At 35.7% G+C, this 26,737-nt stretch overlaps 1 protein-coding gene across 2 annotated transcripts in view; it reads left to right on the plus strand.

Annotated features, from left to right (window-relative positions):
* The window catches only part of SPOCK1 (SPARC (osteonectin), cwcv and kazal like domains proteoglycan 1), a gene marked incomplete at its 3' end in the record, with an annotated part of 528,644 nt that overhangs the window by 488,371 nt on the left and 13,536 nt on the right, over nt 1-26,737 (plus strand). For both annotated transcript variants that reach the window (XM_081316772.1, XM_081316771.1), the window contains 3 exons: nt 9,621-9,737; nt 23,853-24,074; nt 26,661-26,723. In XM_081316772.1, the coding sequence (XP_081172898.1) occupies nt 9,621-9,737; nt 23,853-24,074; nt 26,661-26,723 (402 nt within the window). The remainder of the gene's footprint in view (nt 1-9,620; nt 9,738-23,852; nt 24,075-26,660; nt 26,724-26,737) is intronic.

Below are 26,737 nucleotides of genomic sequence, written 5' to 3' on the forward strand. Positions count from 1 at the left end.
TCAATAAGTTTATATAAGAAGAGTATATTATGCCTCATGCCACATCACAACTGAAAGACCATCTATATCAACTGTAAATAAATTTATGATCTGTATGTGATTCACTTGGTTTCTAAGTGCCCCATAGGTGCTCAAACACTTTTTTACCTGGACAGAGAAATGACAGAGACTGGAAGTTTGTCTGCTTGCAAATGGGGCGCTTGGAAACAGAGCGAATCCCTCGGTTTCCAAGAGGCCCATTAGCAAGCAGATGAAGGTTCCAGTCTCCCTCTGGGCAAAAATGTTTGGGCACCTATGGGGTACCCAAACACTTTTCACCTGGATGGAGAAATGACAGACTGGAAGCTTTGTCTGCTTGCAAATTGGGCAGTTGGAAACAGAGTGAATCCCTCAGTTTCCAAGAGGCCCATTAGCAAGCAGATTGAGGTTCCAGTCTCCTGGGCGAAAAGTGTTTAGGAGTCTATGGGGTGCTTGGGGCAGTCCCACCCCTCCCCCACCTGCCTCACCTTGTGGCAGTGGCATGGCATGGCAGGCTACGCGACCTCCTGCCATGAGTGGCCATAAGCAGCCACAGAAGTGGGTCAGCATCCACGCAGGCTCCTACTGGATGGGCTGTTGGTGCCGCCGTCGTGAGGTGAGGCAGGCATCAGGAAAAATATAAGACATCCCCCGAAGTTAGATCTACTGCCTCTTTTGGAAGCAAAAAAAAATATGTAAGTCCAGGTCTTATTTTGGGGAAAGACAGTATCTATGGTATAGTCAAAGTGCAATATGACTCTCATCATTCAGGGTATGGCAGTATATGCTGACAGTATCTACACTGATTTTCATACAGTAGCTAATACTTAGTTCAGAAAAGTCTACCTATGTGAAAATGTGAAGTAGGTTTCCTCAGGCATTTAAGCTGAACTTTTCCTGTTTGAGTAAGAGCTAACTGCTGTCCATCTATAAGGTTCACATTGATGTCATTGATGGACAGGATGAAAATAAAGCTTAATAGGAATGATATGTAGGTGTTGTTTCTCGTGGGTAGGTTATTTCACCATAGATTCTACCTGTTCTGACAGGCTTCCACAATGGTGACATAGTGCTTTTCCTAACTAATGCTCATATGGCAATTGCAGCATTTCCTGGAGACAAAGAGTTTGGATAGTCTTCAGTCTGGAGTACTAGAGTAAGAAACTCCTGATGGTGCAAAAAGATGAACAATTAGGAACATTTCTAACAGCGATTGTGAAACCTAATTGCCTTATATGGAGGGCTCAGAGAAAACAAATATTGACCAGAAGTCTCACTTTATAGACTGCCTTTATAGACTTTATAATAGACCAGAGTGGGAAAGAATTGTTTTAATTATTTTATTGAATTTTGTACCAGCTTTCAAAAGTAGTGTTAGTCATTTCCTAACAGAAGAGAATATATGTACGCCAGGGATGAACTGTGGAGTCCTTGATGCTGTCAGTTGTTGAGTTGCAGATGTATCATTACCAGACTAGTAATATCAGCAGTGGATACTGAGGGTGGCAGGCAATAATGATGTTATCTAGTTGAGTAATGAAACATCTACAAGCCAACAACCAAGCTCAGACAGCATCAAGGTCTCTACTGTCATCTTCCAGTTAATCAAATTTTTCTCATCATTTCCTACAATAGGTCCAGAAAAAAGCCATTTTTTCAGCCAAATTAAGCATATCAATCTTTTCAACCTGGTAGAAGAGACAAGTTAGTTTTTCCATGTCTGATCTGGGTATTGTCTTGCAGTGTTTCCCTTTTAAGAAGGACGTCTTACAAAACAAACAGATTGCTTGTCCCGCAGAGTTGTGAGATATTCTGAAAGCCAACCCAGCTACATAGCTCATGAGTAAAGAAAGCTCCATAATGCCTTGCTTAGGATTACGTTGAGTAAACAGCTCAGCTTGAAGTAAATCATTTAAATCTGTGCAAGTAGTTAATAATTTCTTATTTGTGTTCTTTCATACTAAGTAAATAAAAGGATTTCCCCAGGGTATGTAATAAAAGGAAGAAATTATGAAAACATCATTTTTTTAAAAAAAATATTAAAATAAAAAGAATAACCAGCAGGGATTTAATTAATTTCAGATGTCAAATGCATTTGAGTGGAGCTGCCTGTGTATGTTCTTCAATTTCATCCTTCTTAAACAGCACCAGAATACTTCATTAACTGCATTCAATAATAAAAAACAGCACAAAATGATTTTCTGCACTCCTGCACTGAAGCTGCAGTCCTATGCAAATTTACTTGAAAATCAGTCTCCTTAACTTTAGTGAGTCTTACTTCTGAATAGGTTTGCAAAGGGGTGCACTCATAAAAAAATAAGCTGTCTGATGATGACTATACCCAGGGCTTTTTTTCTCATAGAATGCTGAGAATGGAGTTCCAGCACCTTTTTTGGATGGAACCTTGTAGGGTATGCAAAGTGGGTTGTATGACATGTGTGAGTTCCGGCACCTTTTTCTTTTACAAAAAAAGCACTGACTATACCAAGAAGTACCTGTTGATAGTTATGGATTTGTATCACTTTGATGACTTTGAAATGAGAAACTTTAAAAGGAAGGGATTCAGAATTTTTGCTATTATCAACATTTTTTGCATTTCAGAAATGAATGAATTGAGGATGAATACAAATAACTTTTAAAGTAGGACATATACCATGCTTTTTAAAAAATCTAATCCATGGAAACTAAATTCTGTGATACCCCCACCCAGTTATGCAGAAAGAAGATGATTTGTCTACTTTACTCTCTTTGTGTTAGTCACTACTTAGTATTATGATACAACAACAGTAATAGTAGTAGCAGTAGTAGTAGTAGTAGCAGTAGTAACACCATCAAACATCCACATCTGTCTATCCCAGGTCCTTGGTAAGGAATCGATAAGTAGACAAAAACCCAGTCTGAACATCTGGCTGGCTGTGCAATGCTTCTTCTTCTTCTTCATCATCATCATCATCATCATCATCATCATCATCATCATCATCATCTGAAATCTTTACCCAGTCATGTTTTTGGTTTTTGAGCATTGTTTTTATATTTTCACAAAGATATTTTCACAATCATAATGTGTCTATTTCTTACAAAATAAAATCTAGACTTAATCAGTTTCTACATCATGACCACCATTTTGCAATTTGTTTCTTTGTGCAAGAGAGAAATTGTGATAAATCTGCTCTAACAGTTTAGGTCAACAATTGGGGGAAAAATAGATAGCCTAGCATGCTAATTCAAATTGTGTCAAGATGTGTAAGAATATCCACTTGGAATGATTTTGGTGTGCATGTCCATATCTAGATCTAATTCACATATCCCTTAATAGAAAGTTCAGTCCTATTTCACTTTAATATGTAGCCAGATTCATTAACAACCGCCATGATAACATATCAACTGCAGTGATTCACTTAACAGTTGTGGCAAGAAAGCTCATAAAATGGGACAAAACTCACTTAGCAAATATCTCACTTAACAACAGAAATTTTGGGCTCAATTGTGGTCATAAATCGAGAACTACCTTTATTTAAAATTTACCCATGCAATTGAGCAATTTATATCCATTTGTTCCAATTTTCATCAAACTGCCCCTCTTGGTAATATTTTTGTTGTTAAGAATTATATTGTGTCTTACTCTGACCTTCTGGAACTAGTCAGAATAAAAATCTAAACAAGGTATTGCAGCAATAAGAAAACTTGAAGGGCAAAGAAAAAATAGCTTTTATCCCATGCACCTCACATTCCCTCTGTCTTGAGACTTTTTCTGTACTGAAAGAGAAAGTTAAAATACAGAGATGGATGGATGGATGGATGGAAGGAAGGAAGGAAGGAAGGAAGGCCTTGAACTTGCAACTTCCTGCCAACGTCTGCACTGACTTTCTCTGTGCAAACTTCCTACAAGCAAAATAAATGGGGAAAACAGCAGGAATTAAGGGAACGGAAGGGGAAGGGTGGGGAGGGGCAATCTCATTTTTTACTGGAGGTTCTTGTTTCGGTGCAGATATAGCAGGGTTTCCTGCTATTGTCTTGCTTTATTTCTAATTTCTTTGGGTGTATATTTTAAGAACATAGAGCAAATACATAGGAATATCCTACCTCTATTTTGTTTAGAGGTGAATGGAACAGTCTGCCCTAATGTGTCTGGTACCCTTCATATCTTACGTGTGTGCTCACAGGGCAGCTTCTCTGAAAATACAGTCTGAAGATCCTTGTAGATCCCCCAAGAACCATTCAGGAATCTGCAAAATCAAAATTGTTTGCCACATATTGATATTTTTTTAAAAAAAATAAAGCAGTGTCAGTCTTCTCACTATTATTATTTTTTATTGATTAAAAAGTCCACAGTTTTTTTCCATGCACTAATACTTTATTTATGTTAAAGTCTAATGGCCTCAAGGCTGTTATTTTGAGATGATTCAATAAATAAATATTTTTACAAATGCATCCGTTTTAATTTTTAATACAGTAAATATTGATAAATATAACCCATACAAACATATGGTGGTTCACTAACATAAGCAACACTTCTCTAATTTTTAAATATAGGAAGGGGGACCCAAGAACAAAATATTAATTTAACTTAATTTTTTAATTTAAAATATTCTGCTCTAGGAAACCACTATTTATCTCACAGCTACTATTATAGAGTCTTATTCTCTATTGACTTTGTTTATGGGATCAGGTGTGAGGGAAAGACCTAAAGCAGTTACCCAGACAAAGCCTTTGCTTCCTAGTAGGTTGATCAGTGACACTATGCAGAGGTGGACAGTTCTTTGGAAACTCGTGTAAATATGAACTGACCATATATACATTTCAGGGGAGAAAAACTTATGTCCCTTTCCCACTCATTCATTCATTGACAGCCACCCGATTCCTAAACAATTCTGAGTTACTTCCGATTTAAAAATCAAGAACAACGCCATAAAAGAGAAATAGTCATCTATAGCCAGAAGACAGGCATCTATACAAAATACCCCTTACAGCAGGAGCTCCACTGCCAACCTATTCAGTGGCCTGGGAGAACCTCCAGGTCTTCATTAGCTTCCTGAGTGTTATCAGAATTGATGCCATTCAGGATCTCTCCAAAGAAGTACTTCCCACCTTTATGAAAAGAAGGAGCTTGATTTGAAAGACCATTTCCTTCCAACCCATTTATCTATAACATAGTTAAAAAAAATACACTGCCTCTGAATTAGGTGCACATTACAGTATTGATTTGCAGTCCTTTTCTCATCTATATGGAATATAACATTTGTCATCTGGATTTCATCTGGATCTCTGAATCAGACTGCTCGAATATTGTTCATTATTATAATTAAAATGCGTGCTGAGATAGCTTGCATGATCATACTTTCTCCTTTAGACTGATGAACAGTTCAGCATGGAGCAAAACAATCTGAATTCTCCAAACTTTCAACTTTTCACTATAATATTTAATATATGTGCCAAAGGGCCTTGAGCTTTCTGAAAGAGAAATGTGTGCAGGTAAGCAGATAAGCATGCAGAACCTGGCAGTTTTAAAAGACTTGATACCGCTCATTTGGCCTTAAAAGCTATTTTCAAGAACTAGAAACATACCATGCCTAAGGATACTAGACATGCATTTAATTTCACTAAAAGAATAATAGTAGTTTCTGCTGGGAGGCAGATCAACAAATATTTATACAATTACATAAACTTTACTCAAAAACAGCCCTAGCTTAGTCCTGACTGTATACTGAAGCTTCAGTTGTTGAGCCTGTCATCAGACTCAAAATTTAGCATTAAATTAAAGCAGCAGAATAATTTCTTGGCTTTTATCTGATGTTCCATTAACTGCTCTGTAGTCGCAAATTCTCAATGAAAGCAGAGCCAGAAACTATAATTTCAATTTCTTTTAAGCACCAAAATATAATATAGGTATGTTGATAAGTAGCGTTATGCATCACCTTAGAATTCAGTTTTTTTAAAAGTGTTTTGCAGCACAAAGGAATGCAATTGTAGTCCTTTCAGCATCATCTGAAAACAGCTGCATCTTTTTCCTCTAGAACTGTGCAGTTGCTAACTGGGGAACCGCAAGGTTCTGTCTGAGGCACAGTACTTTTCAATATCTTTATAAATGATTTAGATGAGGGAATAGAAGGGGTATTCATCATGGAATAAAAGAATAAATTATCCAAGGTACATAGATTGTACACAGTATACATAGTATATAAGGCTTCACATTCAGAAGTGGTAGTTCAAAGATTGTCTTGGAAAGTTGAAGTAGTGTACTAAAATGGATGATGAGATGCTAATGAATTAAGGTAATGTACATACATTTAAGTGCAACAAATCAAAGGACCAGGTTTGGTATGAAAAAAATCTAACCTTTGTATATATGGTTCCAGTATCTTAAAATAAACTATCTGAACATGAAATAATAGCACAGGGTCGTTGCTAAAAAGCAAACAGACTAAAAGTAGCTCATTACAAATCTTGTAAGGATATTTTGCAAACTGAATGCAAAACAGAATTATTGTAGACACTAGCTGATTGGGATTCCATCAGGTGGATGTATGTCTCTCTTGTTTATGTGCATGTATATATAAATGTGTATCTGTGTGTATGGCTGTACACACACACATGTACATACATTATATGCCTGCTGTGATTGCTCTTTGGCTGCTAAGATTGTTCTTTGGCTTCATAGATAAAAGTCCATTTTGCTGAATGTTCTGATACAATCTTTTAATTATATTGGCTCATGCAATTGAATTTGATTTTGGTTTTGATATATAATCCTTCTGACTACTACTTCTGTCCTTTGCTATGCTATCTCTCTTTCTTGCTCCATTTTTAAACTATTTTTTAAAATGTCTTGCATTAAATAAAAATCCAATTTCCTAGCTTTGTACAACACAATGACATTCCTTGGGTTGTATAGAGATAGTTCAAGGGACTATATTAGAATATGTAGTGAGTGGAGATATTACATTGTAAGTTATTATGTGAAGCATGTCCATTAATTCATGGATTACTGTATGAAGTGTGGAGGAAAATCTTCTTTTGTATTTGAATAATCTTACCTAATTTTTTGAATGAACTCATGTGAAGAATAATAAAATGGCTCGAATATGTGAATTATATCACTAAAGATAATCAAATGCTAGAACATCTTTTCTGCCCTGTTTCATAAATAATGGATTCTGCTGGCCACGAATAGTAGATATATTTATCTAGATAACATGAAAAAATGATATTACCATTAAGAGATCACAGAGGGATAATTATTATAAAGGACTGTCACTAAATAAAACAATGTAATTGTGATCCTATTCTGAAAAATCCAAGAATTTAACATGACAGCATTGTTTATTATTGCTTGTCAGAATACCTGCAATTAATATAATTATTCAATCTACAATCTTAATTCCTGTTTCAGACACTTACATTTGCCCTATTACTTCATACTGTATATAGCTAAAAATTAGCTACTTGAGTACCCATACATATACATACTTTCCTAATTAATTAAAGAAACTAAGACCAAGGAAATGATAAGCAAAAATGATAAGCAAAACTATGGGAGAGGTCCAGATTTACCAAATTGCTTTCATGCTTTTCAGTTAAAATGCATGAATTCATCTTAGTCAAAATTCCAAAGACATCTAGTAGTACAAGTTAATTGAATAAATAAATGTTCATCTCTTAGGTGATGCAGTTTCTCCCTGGTGTTTAGTTATTCATACTGAGATCACAAATCTGTATTTAAAACTTACTTTTTGAAATTTGAACTTGAAAAGGGAATAACATTCTGACCATTGGTCCTTTTTTCTCTCATTCCTTGATCATACAAGTTTTAATGCATGAATAAATACGTGTCCAAGAAATGGTAACTTGGAGGACTATAAGATTAGTCACTGACTGGAAATTCAGTGTTTACTATTTCTGTGCTTTTTCAGTGCCTGTTATTTCTGTGAAATTTATTTCAAAGAAAAATCAGCCAGAAATTCAAATTATACAAGTTCAGTTTTCTTTCTTAAATTAATATGAGTTTAAGAACTCAGTTTTCAGTTTTTGTCTTAAGCTAATATTTATTACACCTGAATATTATTACACCTGAAATTAACACTTAATAGTTTATATCCTAGAATCAAATGAGTCTATTCAGTATTATGTAAATCTAGAATAGAATGGTAAACTGTTGAGGTAAATTCCATATAATTTTCTTGGAAACAATATAGAAATAGTTTGCCTTTTAGGATTCCCCTAATTTCCTGTCTTGGCTACAGTTTACATTTTCCGGGTAGGTCTCCCACCCAACATCTACCCAACTTCTTAATTTTTTAAAGGGAAGGTTGGTACTGTTGCCTAGCATCAATTACAACAAACCTTTTAATAGTATGGTAAGACAACTTGGGATTTGGAATGTAAGGAATCAACAGGGAATTTGTTATGCTATAAAAATCCTTTTCAATTCCTTTTATTTTGGATAAAATCAAGAACTGACTATAAAAATAATTATAAATGGTGAGATACCTCCATAGAATTGTTTTATATTAATGTGTTGATTGCATTGCAGGGATTATGGTCAAATCAATACATGTTCTATCTCTGCTGGTAGTAACCATGTGATTCTTAATGTTGACTGATAGATCTTGAGGAAACTGGAAGGATTAACAAACAATATTTAATAATTGATGTTAATATAAGCTTATTGTTTATTTTTCCCAAGACATATAAAATGGTGCAATATAAGAAAATAATTTAATTTATGTTGTAAGCTGCTATTTTTGCTATAACAATGCTGGCTGGAAAACTAAAGATTAGCTTTTCAGCACTGGATAAAAAATTAACATCACATGAAGAATGTTTTAATTTAAGGTTGCTTTAATCATGCTTCTCTTTTTTAATTACTGTACACCAATAACACACTTTGTAATGAATTATCTCCATCTATACAATTTTTTTCTGGACAGAATTATTGAATATTTCAGTATTAAAGATCACAAATGCATACAGACACTTACACACAACAACATCTGTATGCTTTTGTGTACTTTTTTATCTCTTTATTTATAATGTCTTATTATTGAAATGTTTTAGTGCCTGCTACAAGTTTAAATATACTTTAAGAATAGAGAAGGGATTTAAAAATGCCATCGAACTGAAAAACATGAAACCTTACATTAAAAGATTTCCTACTGGCATATCAATAACTTTAAGCTAAACCAAACAAGGTGATAAATTATATCCAGGTTCTTGTTCTAATAGCAGTGCTAGTTTTTCCTACTGCTGTTTGATTGATGTCCTTTCTTGGAAGATCTAAAAGGTGATACCTATTACCAAAAAAACAAAATAGAAAAATCCCACACATCAGTGAGAAGCAACAGAAGATGGATTTGTGTCCAGATTGTACATCATAAATTAGGTCTCCCATTTAGTCAAAATTCAAGCATAATAATAAATCTTGTTGTGATGCTTTGTGTGTTCTTGATACACTTTTACCCTTTGACCTGCTATAAAATTTCTCTTTGAAAATTCAGTTGTCTTGGAATCAAAGTTTATTCTTCAGGCAGTAAACAAAAATAATCTTTGATAAGGCTATGTTTATGATGTTATCTGTCATATAATTGCTGTCATTCTTTTTGCAGCTTGTACAGACAAGGAACTGCGAAATCTTGCATCCCGTCTAAAAGACTGGTTTGGCAGTCTTCATGAAGATGCGAATCGTGTCATCAAGCCAACAAGCTCAGATTCAGCACAAGGCAGTAAGATGACAAATCTGAGAATAAAATTTGAGATATATTCACAAGTTCATCAAGAATAGCAATGACAGCTATTTTTTATGTGACCCAATACCATTACCACTTCTTTTCATTACGTAGGGAAGCAGGGTTCATGTAGCCAGGACTGCCATTTTAAATATATTTTGAAAATAAAATATAGTTTCTTGTATAATGGTATCGTATTCTCTTTCAGCCCGTAGGGATTCCAGGTTCTTACCCTCTAGGCTTAAATGAGAAAGCTGAATTAAACTTGGAAATTTACAGAAATTAAACTATAACAAATAATGAGGAAGGATTCTAAAACAGGAGGACAATCAATTCATGGTATAATGTTTAGTAACTTGTCTTGCTACTTGTTACTTTCAACCTTCTAAGCATGAATTAATCTAAGAACTACTTTCAAATTATCATAGTTTTGGGGACAGGTTTTAGGGAAGATGCATTAGTATATTTCATAAATACTTCTATGTCTTGATATGGATCAATGTCTGGAATTTCGCCAATCTTCTCTTCTAAATCTGTTATGGAGAGTTATTTGGTAGGGCATGGACAGAAAACCAAAAATAACTTTGCTTACAGTATCAAGCTCTGAAACTGAAATACTCTTTCATAAAGCATTAGAAGGGACTTAATGCTTTTATGAAAAGCTCTTTCATAAAAGCATTAGAAGGGACTTAATGGATCAAACTAAAGTCCTGTATCCCACTGTAACTAAAGTCCTATATCCCAATGAAATACATAGAGAAAGAGTACAAGATGGACATGAGGAATTGTTTTTCCATGCTATTGTTTATTAGTTTGTTATATTTATTATCCAACCTTTCCTGAATGGAGATTTTGCTTTCATTTTATTCTCACAATTTATTTATTTATTTATGTATTTATTTATTTATTTACCATATGGCACATCACACATGGACTAGTAATATATATTAACATTTCATCTAGGTTAGTAGAACACAGTAAAATATAAATGTTAAAAAGATCTATGTTCAAAATACCAATTATTAGGTCATCTAACAATGAAGCACAGAATATTTTATATATATAAAAAAATCAGGCTGAGGTTGACTGGACTAAGAGAAAGTAAAACTCAAATTACCATTGAGTTTCCATGGTTGAGGATAGATTTTAGTTGGGATATCCCAAGCCATATTCCATCATCTTAATTGCTACATCGCACCAGCTCTTGTATTCAGAATGCAGTAATTTGTATACTATGTTTAGAGTTCACCAAATAACAAATAAAAAAAATCCATAGAAATGAAAAAAATATATATTAATTTATGTCCACCAAAAATGTTTTTGTAAAATACAGGGCCACATATGTGAAATATATAGATTTTGAAAGGAAAAGGACAAGGAAATGAAATAGACAATGACAGTATTATAATTGTTTATTCCAGAGTAAAGAAGAAGAAAACCGTGCACTTCATTTTTATAAAGTCAGAATGTGCACAGGCTATATCCTCTCATCTGTAAGCTGGATTCTGAGTGTTAAGAAGGCAAAGTATCTCAAGTTTCTCAGTCTCCAGAAACTATTTAGTATTGAACAGCCATTTCTACGGCTTCTAATAAAGAGACTAAATTGATATTTAGCCATTGCGAGCCAGTTTCAGAACTTGGTATAAGAACAGAATTAAATGGTGACTAATTGGTGTGATCGGCTCAACTGCTCTGACAATACATTACAGTTAACCCTCAATTTACAACCATTCATTTAATGACCATTTGAAGTTACAACCGAACTGGAAAAAAGTGACTTATGACCGTTTTTCATATTTGCATCCATTACAGCATCCCCATGGTCATATGAGCAAAATTCAGACACTTATCAATGGGCTCATATCTGTGACAGTTGCAGTGTCCCAGGGTCATGTGATCACCTTTTGCAACCTTGTGATGAGCAAAGTCAACAGGGAAGCCAGATTCACTTAACAACTGGAAGAACAATCGTAAATGGGACAAAACTTATTTGTCTTACTTAGCAACATAAATGTTGGGCTCAGTTGTGGGTATAAGTCAAAGATTACCTGTACTAAATGTTCTTAATCAGTGTTTCCAAACTTTTAGGAATTTTAAGATATGGCAACTTCAACTCCCAGAATTCCCCAACCATCATGGCCATTACTAAGAGTTCTAGGAGTTGAAGTCCTTCAGAAACACTACTCTAAATCCTCTGCATTATCCCAGAACCACTGATCATTAAACTAGATATTTATTCAAGAGATACTATTTACTACAAGACAACAGCAAATGGAAACAGAAAGTTCATATGCCCGTGATTTGCTATCAGTGGGGAAGTTTTCAATCAAAGCAAAGATCTCTCTAGGCAAATGAGGCACCAAGATAGCTCAAGAAAAGCAAGAATTGGGATCCTAAAACTATGGGATAGAGTAGAGCTAATGCAAGGAATGGATATGAAAAATAATATTGAAACCCAGCCCAATCAAACACAAATGCAAACTTTAACATAGCAGGAAAAAAAGAAACCTGAAGCAATTGTAGAAGAATATATCATCCTGTTTCTGTGAGCCATAACTATTGCTAGAAACAGGTGAACTAGAGACTCACCCCCAAAGGATTTCAGCCAAAATCTGAGACAGCTAAGTCTGAGAAGGGCTCTAAAAGAAATGGAGTCAAACTCTAGCTGAATACGCAGGTTGAGTGAAGAACATGGATTATTGTCTGGAAGTTGAGTCAGGACAACTGGATTTATTTTCTTGTTGGTTTGAGATGTTTTGCTGCCCATCCAAGCAACTTCTTCAGTCTGAACAAGATGGTTAGAGGTAATCTGAGCAGGCAGAGAGTCACTGGAATGTGCCACCTCCTAAAATTAAAACTTATTCAGACTGAAGAAGCTGCTTGGATGAGCAGTGACACCAGCAAGAAAATAAGTCCAGTTGCCATGCTTCCCCTTCCAGACAATTCTTCCTGGATGACTGAGAATTTTCATTGATGACATGGAATATTGGTTTTTGGGAACTTTCAAACTTTGATTGAACAGCTTATAAGGGCATCTTTATAAACACAAATCTGCACACTACACAACAAGTTTCATACCACAGAGTGTTACAATATATTATTTATAAGTCATATTTATATGGCTGCCCAATTCACAAGAAGCAACTCTGGGTGGTATATATAGCAATCAGTAAAACAGCAAATGTCATTGGAAAAATATAAGACATAATTACACATAAACAAAGAGCACTGAGCAAAGGGCAGGTAAAGCTCTAATTATAATCACCTGCTAAAAGACCTACAAAACCCTGATTATGAACCAAAGCATAGGGCAACATAAAAAGGCCTTTGGCAGCCTTGCTGTTTCTCAGAACAGCATGGTAGATGTCAAGGAGAAATAAATCTGCCTGATATTCTCTTCCTTCACTGGTGGGAAGCAGATTTTGCTGAACTTGTCAGCAACTTCCCAGCTACTCATGATGTTCTTGTTGTTGTTAGCTGCGAAGTCGTGTCCGACCCATCGCGACCCTATGGACAACGTTCCTCCAGGCCTTCCTGTCCTCTACCATCTTCTGGAGTCCATTTAAGCTCACGCCTACTGCTTCAGTGACTCCATCCGGCCACCTCATTCTCTGTCATCCCCTTCTTCTATTGCCCTCAATCTTTCCCAGCATTAGGGTCTTCTCCAGTGAGTCCTTCCTTCTCATTAGATGGCCAAAGTATTTGAGTTTTAGCTTCAGGATCTGGCCTTCTAAAGAGCAGTCAATGTTGATCTCCTCTAGGACTGACCGGTTTGATCGCCTTGCAGTCCAAGGGACTTGCAGGAGTCTTCTCCAGCAACACAGTTCAAAGGCCTCAATTCTTTGGCGCTCAGCCTTTTTTATGGTCCAACTTTCACTGCCATACATTGCAACTGGGAAGACCATAGCCTTGACTATACGCACTTTTGCTGACAGGGCGATATCTCTGCTTTTTAGTATGCTGTCTAGATTTGCCATGGCTTTCCTCCCCAGGAGCAAGCGTCTTTTAATTTCTTGGCTACAGTCCCCATTTGCAGTGATCTTGGAGCCCAGGAAAATAAAATCTGCCACTACCTCCATTTCTTCCCCATCTATTTGCCAGGAATTGAGAAGGCCGGATGCCATGATCTTGGTTTTCTTAATGTTAAGTTTCAAGGCAAGTTTTGCACTCTCCTTCTTCACCCGCAACAAGAGGCTCTTTAGTTCTTCTTCACTTTCTGCCATTAGAGTGGTATCATCTGCATATCTTAGGTTGTTGATATTTCTTCCGGCAATCTTAATTCCAACTTTTGATTCATCTAGCCCTGCCTTTCTCATGATGTGCTCTGCATATAAGTTAAATAGGCAGGGCGACAGTATACAGCTTTGCCAGACTCCTTTCCCAATTTTGAACCAATCAGTGGTTCCGTGTCCAGTTCTCACTGTTGCTTCTTGGCCCACATATAGGTTTCTCAAGAGACAAATAAGATGGTCTGGTACGCCCATCTCTTTAAGAACTTGCCACAGTTTGTTATGATCCACACAATCAAAGGCTTTAGCATAGTCAATGAAGCAGAAGTAGATGTTTTTCTGGAACTCTAGCTTTCTCCATGATCCAGCATATGTTGGCAATTTGATCTCTAGTTCCTCTGCCTCTTCGAAATCCTTCCTGTACTTCTGGTAGTTCTCGATCCACATACTGCTGGAGTCTAGCTTGTAGGATTTTAAGCATAACTTTACTAGCATGAGAAATGAGTGCAATGGTGCGATAGTTTGAACATTCTTTGGCACTGCCTTTCTTTGGAATTGGAATGTAAACTGATCTTTTCCAATCCTGTGGCCACTGTTGAGTTTTTCAAATTTGCTGGCAAATTGTGTGTAGCACTTTTAGTGCATCATCTTTTAAGATTTTGAATAGCTCAGCTGGAATACTGTTACCTCCACTAGCTTTGTTGTTGCTCAGCTTTTCTAAGGCCCACTTCACTTCACATTCAAGGATGTCTGGCTCGAGGTCAGTGACCACCTCATTGTGGTTATCAGGGACATTAAGCTCATTCTTGTATAGTTCTTCTGTGTAATTTTGCCATCTCTTCTTAATCTCTTCTGCCTCTGTTAGGTCCCTGCCATTTTGGTCCTTTATCATGCCCATTTTTGCATTAAACGTTCCCTTCATCTCTCCAATTTTCTTGAAAAGATCTCTGGTCCTCCCTATTCTATTGTTTTCTTCTATTTCATTTAAGAAGGCATTCTTATCTCTTCTAACTATTCTCTGTAATTCTGCATTCAATTGGGCGTATCTTTCTTTTTCTCCCTTGCCTTTCGCTTCCCTTCTTTCCTTAGCTACTCATGATAGTCTTTGTCAAACTTGTCAATTTTTCAGTCGGAATGTTAAAAAAAAATCACAAAAATCTATGTGTTCCTGACACATTCTCATTTGAAAACATAACCTTAGCAAAGTATCTTTTAAAACATATATATATTATGAAGCATGCATCTCTGTGAGCAAATTACATGTACAAATGGGAAAAAAGGCAGAATAATTTTTTTTTTAAAATGTTTCTTTTTGTGGAATGATGGGCATTGGAGAAAAGTTGGCTTCTCCCTTGAATCAGTGACCCAATGTAGAACCTATATGTGTACCATAAGATGTTGCTATGCATTTGGACACCTGTAATCATTCAGATGAAAAGAATTGCATTTGTAATTATTCTTTAAATTCAAACATTCATACAGCTATATCAAGCCTTTTACTCAGCAGACCATTCCACACAACTCTTGTACTTTTTCTCCCAAATCTTCTAATTTCCTAGAGTGCTTTCTCTTTCCACCACCATCCATGTCACGTTTGTATTTTTCTGGATAGATGTGTCACATAACTAAGCAAAATACTGCAGTCACCCATCAGTTCTATTTTCTACAAATCTCTGTGGGGCTCATGTGATATCTGGAAACATTACTGGAAATAAAAATGTACTTGGAGATCAATATTTTGTTTCCTTTAAATAAAAAGAATTTGAATTAAGTTGAGTTGAGTTGAGTTGAGTTGAGTTAAACTGAACTGAACTGAATTTAATTGAATACTTTTATTTGGCCAAGCGTGATTAAACACACAAGAATTTGTCTCCAGTGTAGAAATTCTCAGTGTACATGCAAAGCAACAGAGTAATGATAATAACTTTTTTTTCTTTTTTAACAAAATGAGACATAGAAGGAAGCACCATAGGTACCACATTGAGGATTAGAGTTATAAAGTGACCTAAGGATAGTGGGAAATGATGAGTTAAAACTTCTTTCAGTGCATCACATGAGGTAGTAAAATGTTGCTATGAATGTAAATTTTAAAAACAGTCAAAAATTAAAAATCTTCCAACTTGAAATGGGAATATTGACAAAGATTTAAGTACTAGTCTTCATCTGTTACCGACAAAGCTCCTTTCTTTCTTTGCAGCCAAAAGAATATAAGTCAATTTTTGGACACCCAAAGAGAAGTAGCACAGTCTGACAACTACTTGGCAGAATCAAAATCATGTCTTAATCTACTATTCCTAGATTTAGTTGTGAGATCAGTTCAGATTCCTTTTTTTCTCTGTTTTGCTGTTACTGTAGTATATTTACTAATATTTGCTTTCTTCAGCTTTGTTCTGTTTTCTGAGACATATGTCCAGAGTTTAAAATTCCAGTCAAAGTCTTCTGTTCTATTTTATCCATCAGTGTATTACCATTTTATTTTTAATTTGTTCCCTCCCTGTTGTTCCCATCTAGTGATTTTATCCCGTGGTGAAGGTTGTAATGAATACACTGAGCTTCATTGCCTGCAGTTCAATGTGCTAATTGTTCTCTACAGAATTAGAAATCAGGTGTTTCTCCACCCACTTTTGTCTCCATAAGTTATAGGACTAGAAAATATTGTATGAGAATTAATATCTGCTCCTTGTGAATGCTTTAGCAGATCCTATTCTGTACTAAATTTGTCTCCTCTAAAATGATTTTCTCCAGAATTATCTTATTGTCCTTGAATGGCCTTCATTAGTGAGTGAAAGACCTTGGGGCGGACCTCATTCCAGATAATGGTACAACCAGGGCTTTTTTCTCATAGAACGCTCAGAACGGAGTTCCGGCACCTTTTTTGGATGGAACATTGTAGGGTAGGCAAGGCGGGTTGTATGACATGTATGAGTTCCGGCACCTTTTTCTTTTACAAAAAAAGCACTGGGTACAACTCATTTATGATGAGCTGATTCAAAAAAAAACCCTTTTGAGTATTTGATGGAGGCTCAGAAAAGAAAAAATATCCTTCCAGATGCAAACAAATGCAGTAAGGTTTATTGTTCCTTTTCAAGTAAATAATTTGTGTTTCTCTCTTAAGTATTCAGTAGATGTAATTTAATAACCAATGCATACATTTCTGTACAAATTTTACAGCTTAATTGATTCTTTATTCTTTCCCTAATTCACACAGGGAAAGCTACAATATGCATTTCAACTTTGATATGCTCATTCTTTTAAGCAGCTTTGGTGTTTCTTGGGCTTGTTTTAGCCTGGAGAGGAGGCAGAAAAGAAGGAAAAATAACTCTTTCCTAAACCTTTTGCACTATTAAGTCCCAGTGGTCTTTTCCATCAGCCTGACTGTTCTGGAGATAGATCTCTGCTTGCTCCTGAAAGGTCCTCAGTTGCAGATTTCTGTCTAACTGTTCCTAGATTCATATATCACCTCCAATCCCCACAGCACATATAAAACACCAACAATGCCCAACTACTTCTTCTATTGCTTAATATATCTGCCCCATTTATATACTCTCCCTAAGAGAGACCTGTGCCTATTCCCAGGTATATTCTAATTAGACAAGACATGTTGCATGGATTCGGTAAACAGACCCCTCACCCCAGAAAGCCCTTTAACTTTGAGGCCAATTTACCACTCTATTCCAATCAGAATATCTAACCCTGCTTGCCTTCCTCATCAGAAGAAGTTCCCTTATTTCTCCTGTGGGGATGGAGGAGAAGATAGCCAGTATATCATGATTTAGATACCAGGCTAGAAACCAGAAGACTGTGAATTCTAGTCCCACTTCAGGCATAAAAACCAACTGGGGTGACCTTGGCCCAGTCACTCTTTCTCAGCCCAGCTCATCTCACAGGTTGTTGCTGTCAGAAAAATAGGAAGAAGAAGGAGTGTTAGGTATTATGAAAATAATAAAGGCGGGATATTAATAAATCAATAAATTAATTTTGTGTTCTAGCCACAATTTTATTCTCTCTCTTTTTCTTATAATTCCTAGACTGAGCCATACTGGCATTGCATGGAATTTTGTCTCAGCGTCTCCTGGTATAACTTTTATATTGCCTAGCACTGTACATCTGGGCAATTTTTTGACACTCATCATCAAATCATGCTTGCTTAAATTCATTATAATCTGAATCAATGATGTCAAAACAGGAATTATTAGCAATAGGTTTGTACTTAAGAAACCCTGGCCTCCCCAAATACTTTTTTTATTATTTTGTTTCATTTTTCCTGAGAACTGAAAAAAATGAAAAAATAATTTTGGTTACATAATTCTTTCTTCAAGAAAAGGACTGATGCTATGTAACAGGGTGATTTTCTACAGAGGATCATAGTAAATCTTATTAGTCCTATAATTCCTGGTAAGTGATGCTTGCCAGAAAAAAATGCATTTCTGCTTTCAGGATGCTGTCAATTGCTTCCTTGTTTTAGTGCTCTATTAGGGCAGTTTTGTATGGGTAGAGGGATCTTTTCCTGTCCTCTGCTACCTTAACTAGGAGTCAAAGAACTGGAAAGGCAGCAGAGCAGGCAGCATTTATTTATTTCTAAATTAGAAACCAGGAACTACCTACTGTGCTTGCTCAAAAGAATACAGCAAGTCTTAAAAGTTTGGGCTAGAAAGGGCTCTTCTGTTCCTCTCTATAAGCTGAGCTTGACATTTAGAACAATAAAACAAGGCAAAGGATCCAAAATAATCCTTTTTTTTATGTAAAAAGAAAACAAAAACTAGAAGTTCAGAATTCTGTACATTATGTTCCATTTCATTTTATTGGTTTATTTCCATAATCTCTGTCAATAATTGAAGTTTTACTAACTTGTACCACTTGTCCAAGTAGTTTTGATGAAATACACAGATTACAATTTTTGCACCATACATTATGAGCTTATGAGCCTGTCAAATTACAGTACTGTACCCCAAAGTAAGAAAGTGATTGTAAAGTTTCAGAGTATTTTTTAAAAAGTATTTACTATAAGTATTTTTTCCTGGCTTCAACTTTCCACAAATCCGACAACTCTAACGAGTGACAGTTTCATTCTATCTTTGGCTGGAGTGTTCCACTGTTCTGTTAAACTACGTGCTGTATGTTATGCAAAAAAAAGTAAAAGCTATGTTTTTAACCAGGAGTCTTCAAAATTGGCCCTTTTATGACTTATGGACTTCAACTCCCAGAATTCCTCAGCCAGGCACGCTAAGATGGTACTTCTTAATCCCACAGACTAATAACACATCTTTTACTCTTTTTGCATAACATACAGTATGTAGTTTAACATAACAGTTGAACACTGCAGCCAAAGATAGAATGAAAAAGTCACACGCTATTATAAGATGTATAAAATGAGGCAGAATTCTCGTTGGCTTTAGTCATCTAAAATTACCTTGAAACATTCTTAGTGCAAACAGTGCTCTGTATATTAATCCTAGTTCCTGAAATAGGAAGCAGTGTCTAGCAATTGAGGTAGTTTCTCAAAGCCTGAAAGTTTTAGGCAGTATTTCTCATTATCACAGGTAAGTAAATAATGTTTAGAATCCTCTCCTACGGTATATAGAATTTACATTAAGTGCGTTAAATTATCAGTTATCTAACACATTTCCAAGCTAACAATCCTACTATTGCTTACATTCAGATAAATATGTATCTTAGGCAGAATGCATTGCGTACTTAAAATTCAGGTTGTTTAGAAAGAAACAAGAAAATATACGTACCATTTTTGTTCTTGATGATTTAAAAAAGTACAGGAAATTGCCTAATGTTGGCATTAAAATCCACTTTAATGCACTTGCAATTTTAAGTATCTCAGTACATTATAGTCCTGGAAACATTTCCTAGCATTAACATTTTCAACAGCAATGTGCATTTATCCAGCTATTTTTTTTTCTTAATTCTTTTCAAAATGCCTATAAATCAAAGTAAAGTAAATTTTCTGGGAGGCATAACAACTTATTATAATTATACATAATGAACATTGTATTAAAACTAGCATTTCCAAAAATACAGTCAACATCTGTGTTTCTCCCCGATCTTTGCAGTGTATCATAACAGAATTACAGGTAGTTCTTAACTTACAACAGTTTGTCTAGTGACTATTCGAAGTTACAGCAGAAAAAAATTATGATCATTTTTCACATGATTGTTACAACATCATATTTATGATAGTTGCAGTATCTCACGGTCATGTGATCACCTTTTGTGACTTTCTGGGAAGCCAGATTCACTTAACAACCATGTTACTAATTTAACAAGTGCAGTGATTCATTTAACAATGGTGGCAAAAAAGATCATAAACTGGGGCAAAATTCATTTACTGTCTCGCTTAGCAACAGAAATGTTGGGCTCAATTGTGGTCCTAAGTCGAGCACTTACCTGTATGATGCCCATTTTCACTTCAGTATTTCCACTCTATGCATCAAAATGCATGTTACAACAATGTGACAATGGTGAAGGGACTCTGGCTTTATTCACATGGAATGTACTCTCTCTCCTAGAGAAGTAGCTAAGTGAAATTTCTTAATGACTCCATGCTGGAATAAGGAAATTCTGTTCTAATTGGATTAAAGGCAATAACCCACTTCAACATAAAGGAGATATCAATAGTAACTATATTTTTAATGGTTTGATTTGCTGATACATATTCCAATGGATTAGACCAGTCAGCTAAAATTCTAGGAATTGAAAGGAAAGGAATCTTAAAGTTGCTTAGGTTAAGAAACACTGAAATAGAATATGAAATTTGCTGCATTTGAGGGATGTGCTGTTACAGAATCCTTATTCTATTTCCCTAGATTTTCTCACAGCCCAGCCAAAACAGCATACAATGGTTATATTAAATCTGTTGCATGTTAGAAATAAAACCAATAAACTGTGTACAGAATTCTGAATTGAAAATTATTTTATAGTAGCCATCTATTTTATTAACCAATAAACAGGCTGATTAATTTAATAGCAATCATAGAGATTTTATTAGTGCATTAATCCTCTAATTTAGTGTGTATTTATGGGAAGAAATGAGCAGCAAATGGAAATGGCATCAATTTGTATACTGTGGAATTCTTATAAAGAAAGATGGGAAGATGGATCTGGAATATGTAATAATCTTGTTTTTAATATGCAGAACATCTCCTATGGCAGAGAAAGCAAATGTGAACATATTCATTTTATATAAATTAAAAAAACATAAATTAATGGAGTATTATTATTGAAGTTTAAAATGTTAGTTATAGAAATTACTTTGCACATTTTTAGCCATTTCAGTTTAGATGTCTTGAAATTAGGCCCATTTGGAAATACTATGTTTCAGCTGACATCAGTGGATATAAAGTTCTACAGATAAATTCTAGGATGATTCTCTCATATGCCTATACAAGTAGTCCTTGACTTATGACCACAATTGAGCCCAAAATTTCTGTTGCTAAGTGAGATATTTATTAAGTGAGTTTTGCTCCATTTTACAACCTTTCTTGCCACAGTTGTTAAATGAATTACTGCAGTTGTTAAGTTAGTAACATGGTTGTTAAATGAATCTGGCTTCCCCATTGATTTTGCTTATCAGAAGGTTGCAAAAGGTGATCACATGACCTCAGGACACTGCAACCGTCATACTGTGTTTCACCAAAAATAAGGCCTACACCAAAAATAAGCCCTACCTTGATTTTTGGGGATGAGCCTAATAAAAGCCCCACCCCAAAAATAAGCCCTAGTTTTGTGGCAAGGCACACACCTAAAAATCAAGCGAGGGTAGGGGTGGGTATATGGAGCTGCCCCACCCACCCCGCACCCACTTACTTTGCAGCTAGGCTTCTCCTTGCCGACCCACTTCTTATTCTGAGGCCTCTTTTGCAGCCAGGCCTGCATTTCTCAGTCACAGGGCTTTTTGGAAGCCCTGTGCAGCCAAGAACTGAGCTATGTTTCAATCCGTAGCTCAGTTCTGCAAGACCTCAGCAGCCGAGCACCAAGCTATGGATTGAATCCATAGCTCAGTACTCAACTGCTTAGGCCTTCTGGAAAGGCCTGACTGCAAAATGCAGGCCTGAATGCAGCTGCAGAACTTCAGCCCCAGGAGAAGTGGACCAGCTGGGTGGGGCTGTCAGTGCCAGAGGTGAGGTAAGGCCTACCCCAAAAATAAGACCTGGTGCCTCTTTTAGAGGCAAAAAAAAGACCCAGTCTTATTTTCAGGAAACACAGACGATATGAGTCAGTTGTTAAGCATCTGAATTTTGATCACATGACACTGTGTGTGTGTGTGTGTGTGTGTGTGTGTTTTCAATAGTGAGTCATACCTTTATTTCTCCAAAGTTACTGAAGTTCATTTACCTAAATGTGAACAAGACTTTGCACTATTTGATATATTTTTGCTCAGCCACGTCACATACTGCCAAAAAAGCAAGATCCTGGAACTGTTGCTCAGACCTCATCCATCATATCTCTACCTTATCTGTTAAGTGCAGCCTGTTATAAAATAGCATTAGTGTCTGTATTACCAAAGCTTCTTTTGATGATTCTTCAGTGTCACTGATGATCCCCATCTGGGTTTGCCACTAATTCTTCTAGCAAGATGCCTTTTTGTTTCTAAAAATTAACATTTATAATAGCAAGTACATTATAGTGTTTTTCTAGTTTTCATGTCACTTCAGTCCAGGTGATAAGAATGACCTTTACCACTAAAACATCATACAGAAAATTCTGATATTGTACATAATATTTACAAATGGAAATGCAACTCTTTATATATTATAAGAAAATAACAGCTTGGATCTGTGGATGGGACTCTCTGAGAAGTGATCTACTACCTGGTTACCATGTTTTCAAAAAAGTCTTATCTACCTAGATAAGTAAATATCAGGGAAAATAGTTTGATAAATTGTGTGTCATTCTTATCAGTAACCCTGAATGAAGTAAAGAGATACAAGAGAAAGTGAAATTTTAGCAAACTGGATCTTGAAAGGAATATGGGGAACTTGTCATTTTTGGAGGTTGTAACCTGAGATCTTAAGAAGTTTGAAAGAGACAAAATGTAATTGCATACTTTTCCTAGAAATGCAGGCTCATTTTATTACAGTTAATACTCATCAATGTACACCTGAGGTTTTAAAATGATTCTGCCTCAAAATATATGCATGCCACTTATCTTTCCTTTAAAAAAAGGAGAAAACTGTTCACTGGCTGGTAGAATCCTGTTTTGTTGCTTCCAAAGCAAATGCTTTCAGAGATCAAATGTTTCTAAGGAATGTGACATTATGGCTATTAATAAATGTAATGTAGAAAACTAAGGTATCCTTAATGGTAGCTCTTGCTGTCAACTTCTAGATACTTTGTAGGTATTAGTGCTGCTTCTGTTAAAATTGTGAGGGGAGGAGGATGTGTATGGCTCCTGTTTCAATTATAAATGCCAATTGCAGCAGTATTCGGCACTACAATTTAATGATTTATTTGAACCACTGTAGGAATATATGGTTTATTGAAAACCAGCATACCTTAAATAATAAAATCACTTTATTTATTGAAGAGTGTTCCTTTTGATGAACTGTTAAACTGAATGCTGATTGAAAAAGTCTTTATTTAACTGTGGGCCATGTGCAACTTTATGAAACAATCATGATGCTATGATGCAGACTCTGAAGATTATATCTACCATAGCTTCAACCTATGCATTTGATTTTCATTTAGTTCTGAACTAAGATCATGTTCTATTTTCTAGCAATTCAGGAAAGAAAAGAAAATGTGAAATCCAATTTTACCACCATTATTTGCAAAACATAAGAATACAATGAATTAGCATGAGATTTTTAAAAAAACTTTCTTAATCTATCTGTGTTTTCTTCTCAGCTGGAATTGTTTGTTCCTTCCTCTACAGGATTCGATACTAGCATATTACCTATCTGTAAGGATTCATTGGGCTGGATGTTCAACAAACTGGATATGAACTATGACCTTCTCCTTGATCACTCTGAGATCAATGCTATTTACCTTGATAAGTATGAACCATGCATTAAGCCTCTCTTCAACTCCTGTGACTCCTTCAAAGATGGAAAGCTTTCCAACAATGAGTGGTGTTACTGCTTTCAGAAGCCTGGAGGTAATTGACCAAATTCAACCACAGATAAAATGGATTACAATTCAGTATGCTATATTTGCCTTCCAATAAAATTAAGAGGAAATGAATTCATGATGCTTTGTATGGTATTTATAACCATATGTCCACAATACAGCTGATGTGGTATTTAATGGGAGGAACAAGCAAATTCTGGAGTTAATGAACATCTTTAAGAATGGTATTGATGTTCGTATTCATGCACAAATGATTTGATGCCCCATGTATCTATTCATCTAGAAAGCAATGTTCACATGTTAAGTGCCTAAGGATGCCAAAATCTGAATATCCAATATTTGAGTCTAGTGAATAGTAGCTGAGTTGCTGAACAGTACAGGAAGCAATGTTATGTCCTTCCCATGTGAACTACAAAGTACAGAGTCCTCTCATTTCTTTAGTTTTGTTTTTATTTATTTTTACAATATTTATTGTTATGCCTTAATAAACTCAAACCAACTCTAGGGACTTTATGGGTTAAAACTCTTCAAGCTGTTCTGTCTTTCACCACATTAGATAATCCTAGTAGATGCTTTTCTGCTTTCTACCTCATGTTCTATCAGCCTTTTCTTGATCTTCCATTCCTTTGTTGAATATTATTTTCTTTTCCATAGATGTATCTGCCCTCATGATGCACCCATAGTTCTATAGCTTTTGTCTTGTGATTTGACTTCACCACCTTACAATGTTTTACAAGTCAGCAGAGAATTTTCCCATATCTTGCTACATAAGATGTAATCTATTCCATTGCTGTGTTGTTCATTTGGATACATTCAGGCATATAGCTGTCATTTGAGTTGCTGAAAGAAGGAATGAATTAGCAACAAAACCAACCATTTTCTGCACAGAAGTATCAGTCATTGGCCTGTAGGTTCCTAGTTCTTATTTTCAGTTTTCAGCGGAGGTTCCTTTTGGAATTTTGCATTAAAGTCAGTATTTATAGCTTGGCCCAATTCGAAGAAACCATAAGTGGGATGCAGCATAAACATTCCTTTAGTTCCTCCCCCCTCCCACCCCTTTGACATAGCAATTAGTCCCATAACCAGTATACTTTCATTAACTTGCCCTATAACATTGTCTGCTCCTCCAACGTAAAATGGATTAATAGAAGACACCTGATTTTTCCAAGACCTATATCTATTTATTACCACCTGTTTCCCTTGAGACGGAGAACAAAAACATTTATTGATATGCTGAGCCTGCTTGAGATCAGGGAACAGCTTTTTCCCAGACGGAAGAAAGGTTTTGTGTAATTTAGTAATTTAGGATTATTTTCCAGTGAGTGCAATAATTTCTGGTTTGGACCTGTTTTTCCTATCCAAAAACATAATTTCAGATATGGAAGTGTTTTGCTTTTTTCCTTTTGGCTGTTTCATTTACATTCTTCATTTAAAGAGAACAAAGGACGATTGAATGGTGGCTTCAGAAAGACACCAGCCAGACAGTCTCTAATATATTCAAGGATAAATTTATCAAATTTAATATATTCTTTTGTATATTTCTTTTCTTCATTTCACGATGTATCAGTCTTTTTCATGCAATTCTCCTCTCTGTTAATATGTTTTATATGTTTTGAATCCTAATATTTCATTTTGAACAAAATATTCTATTTTCATCCACATTTTTCCAAATTACTATTCTTTACTCTCTCCATATTTTTCTTGCTACATTACATTTCTGGATAAGCATAAACAAAACTATTATTACATAAGCAAAAGACATCCACTCAAAATGTTACATGGTATTAGAAATCTGTAGAGTATTCTGCAAAGGCTGTGAATCTGTTTCCACGTCCTCAGAAGCAGCTCTATATCAACATGACAGCTTCTCCATCCCATCTGTTTCAGTAATAGTCTAAGCAGGAATAACAGATGCTTTAGGGCTGCTTCTGAGAGAAATGGGGAACTATTCCCATTTGCAATATCCCATACAGATTTTTGCAAACAATTTAGCAAAACTTCAGTCTTCATAGGCATTCAGCTTACAGGTAGGGAAGAAAGGCTCAGGAACAATATATCTGATATATCCACACAAAAATGTCTGCCTTTCTCCATTGTAGAACCAAACATGTAAATCATGCATGGTTTGCTACTCAGCTACTACAAAATACACCATGTTCTATCACATGAGGACTTTGTTCCATTGATTAAGCAGCAGGATGCTCCGTAAATACCCTGAGAAATATAGATCCTGGTCATCAGCTGCAGTTAAAACTTCAGAACTGTTTCAGCTGCTATTAGTTTATAGCTTAGGCAATTGCTTAAAATGTGGAAATTAATTGACAAGCCAATGGTAAATTAGCATCCTGTTTATATCAGGCTGATGAAGAGAGAGAGAAAAAAGTGTTTAACAATAAAATGGCCCCCAAACACTATTTTTAAGCATAGCAGGTTGTGCCTTTTTTTAATTAGTAAAGCTAATACCATGCATTTGTTCTGCTGTACTGTACAAGCATATGTAGTTCATTTGTTCCCAGGTGAGCAATCGACTACACTGCCTGTCAGTTGTGAAGCTAATCATTAGAGGGTCTGTCCCTCACCATCTGGAAACTCATTCTCATGAATTATGTTTTAGGTCTCCCATGCCAGAATGAGATGAACAGAATTCAAAAGATGGGCAAAGGGAAGAACTTGCTGGGTAAGTTTAGTGAT

This window comes from Vipera berus (genome assembly GCF_964194415.1).
Source record: "Vipera berus genome assembly, chromosome: 2".
NCBI lineage: Eukaryota > Metazoa > Chordata > Lepidosauria > Squamata > Viperidae > Vipera > Vipera berus.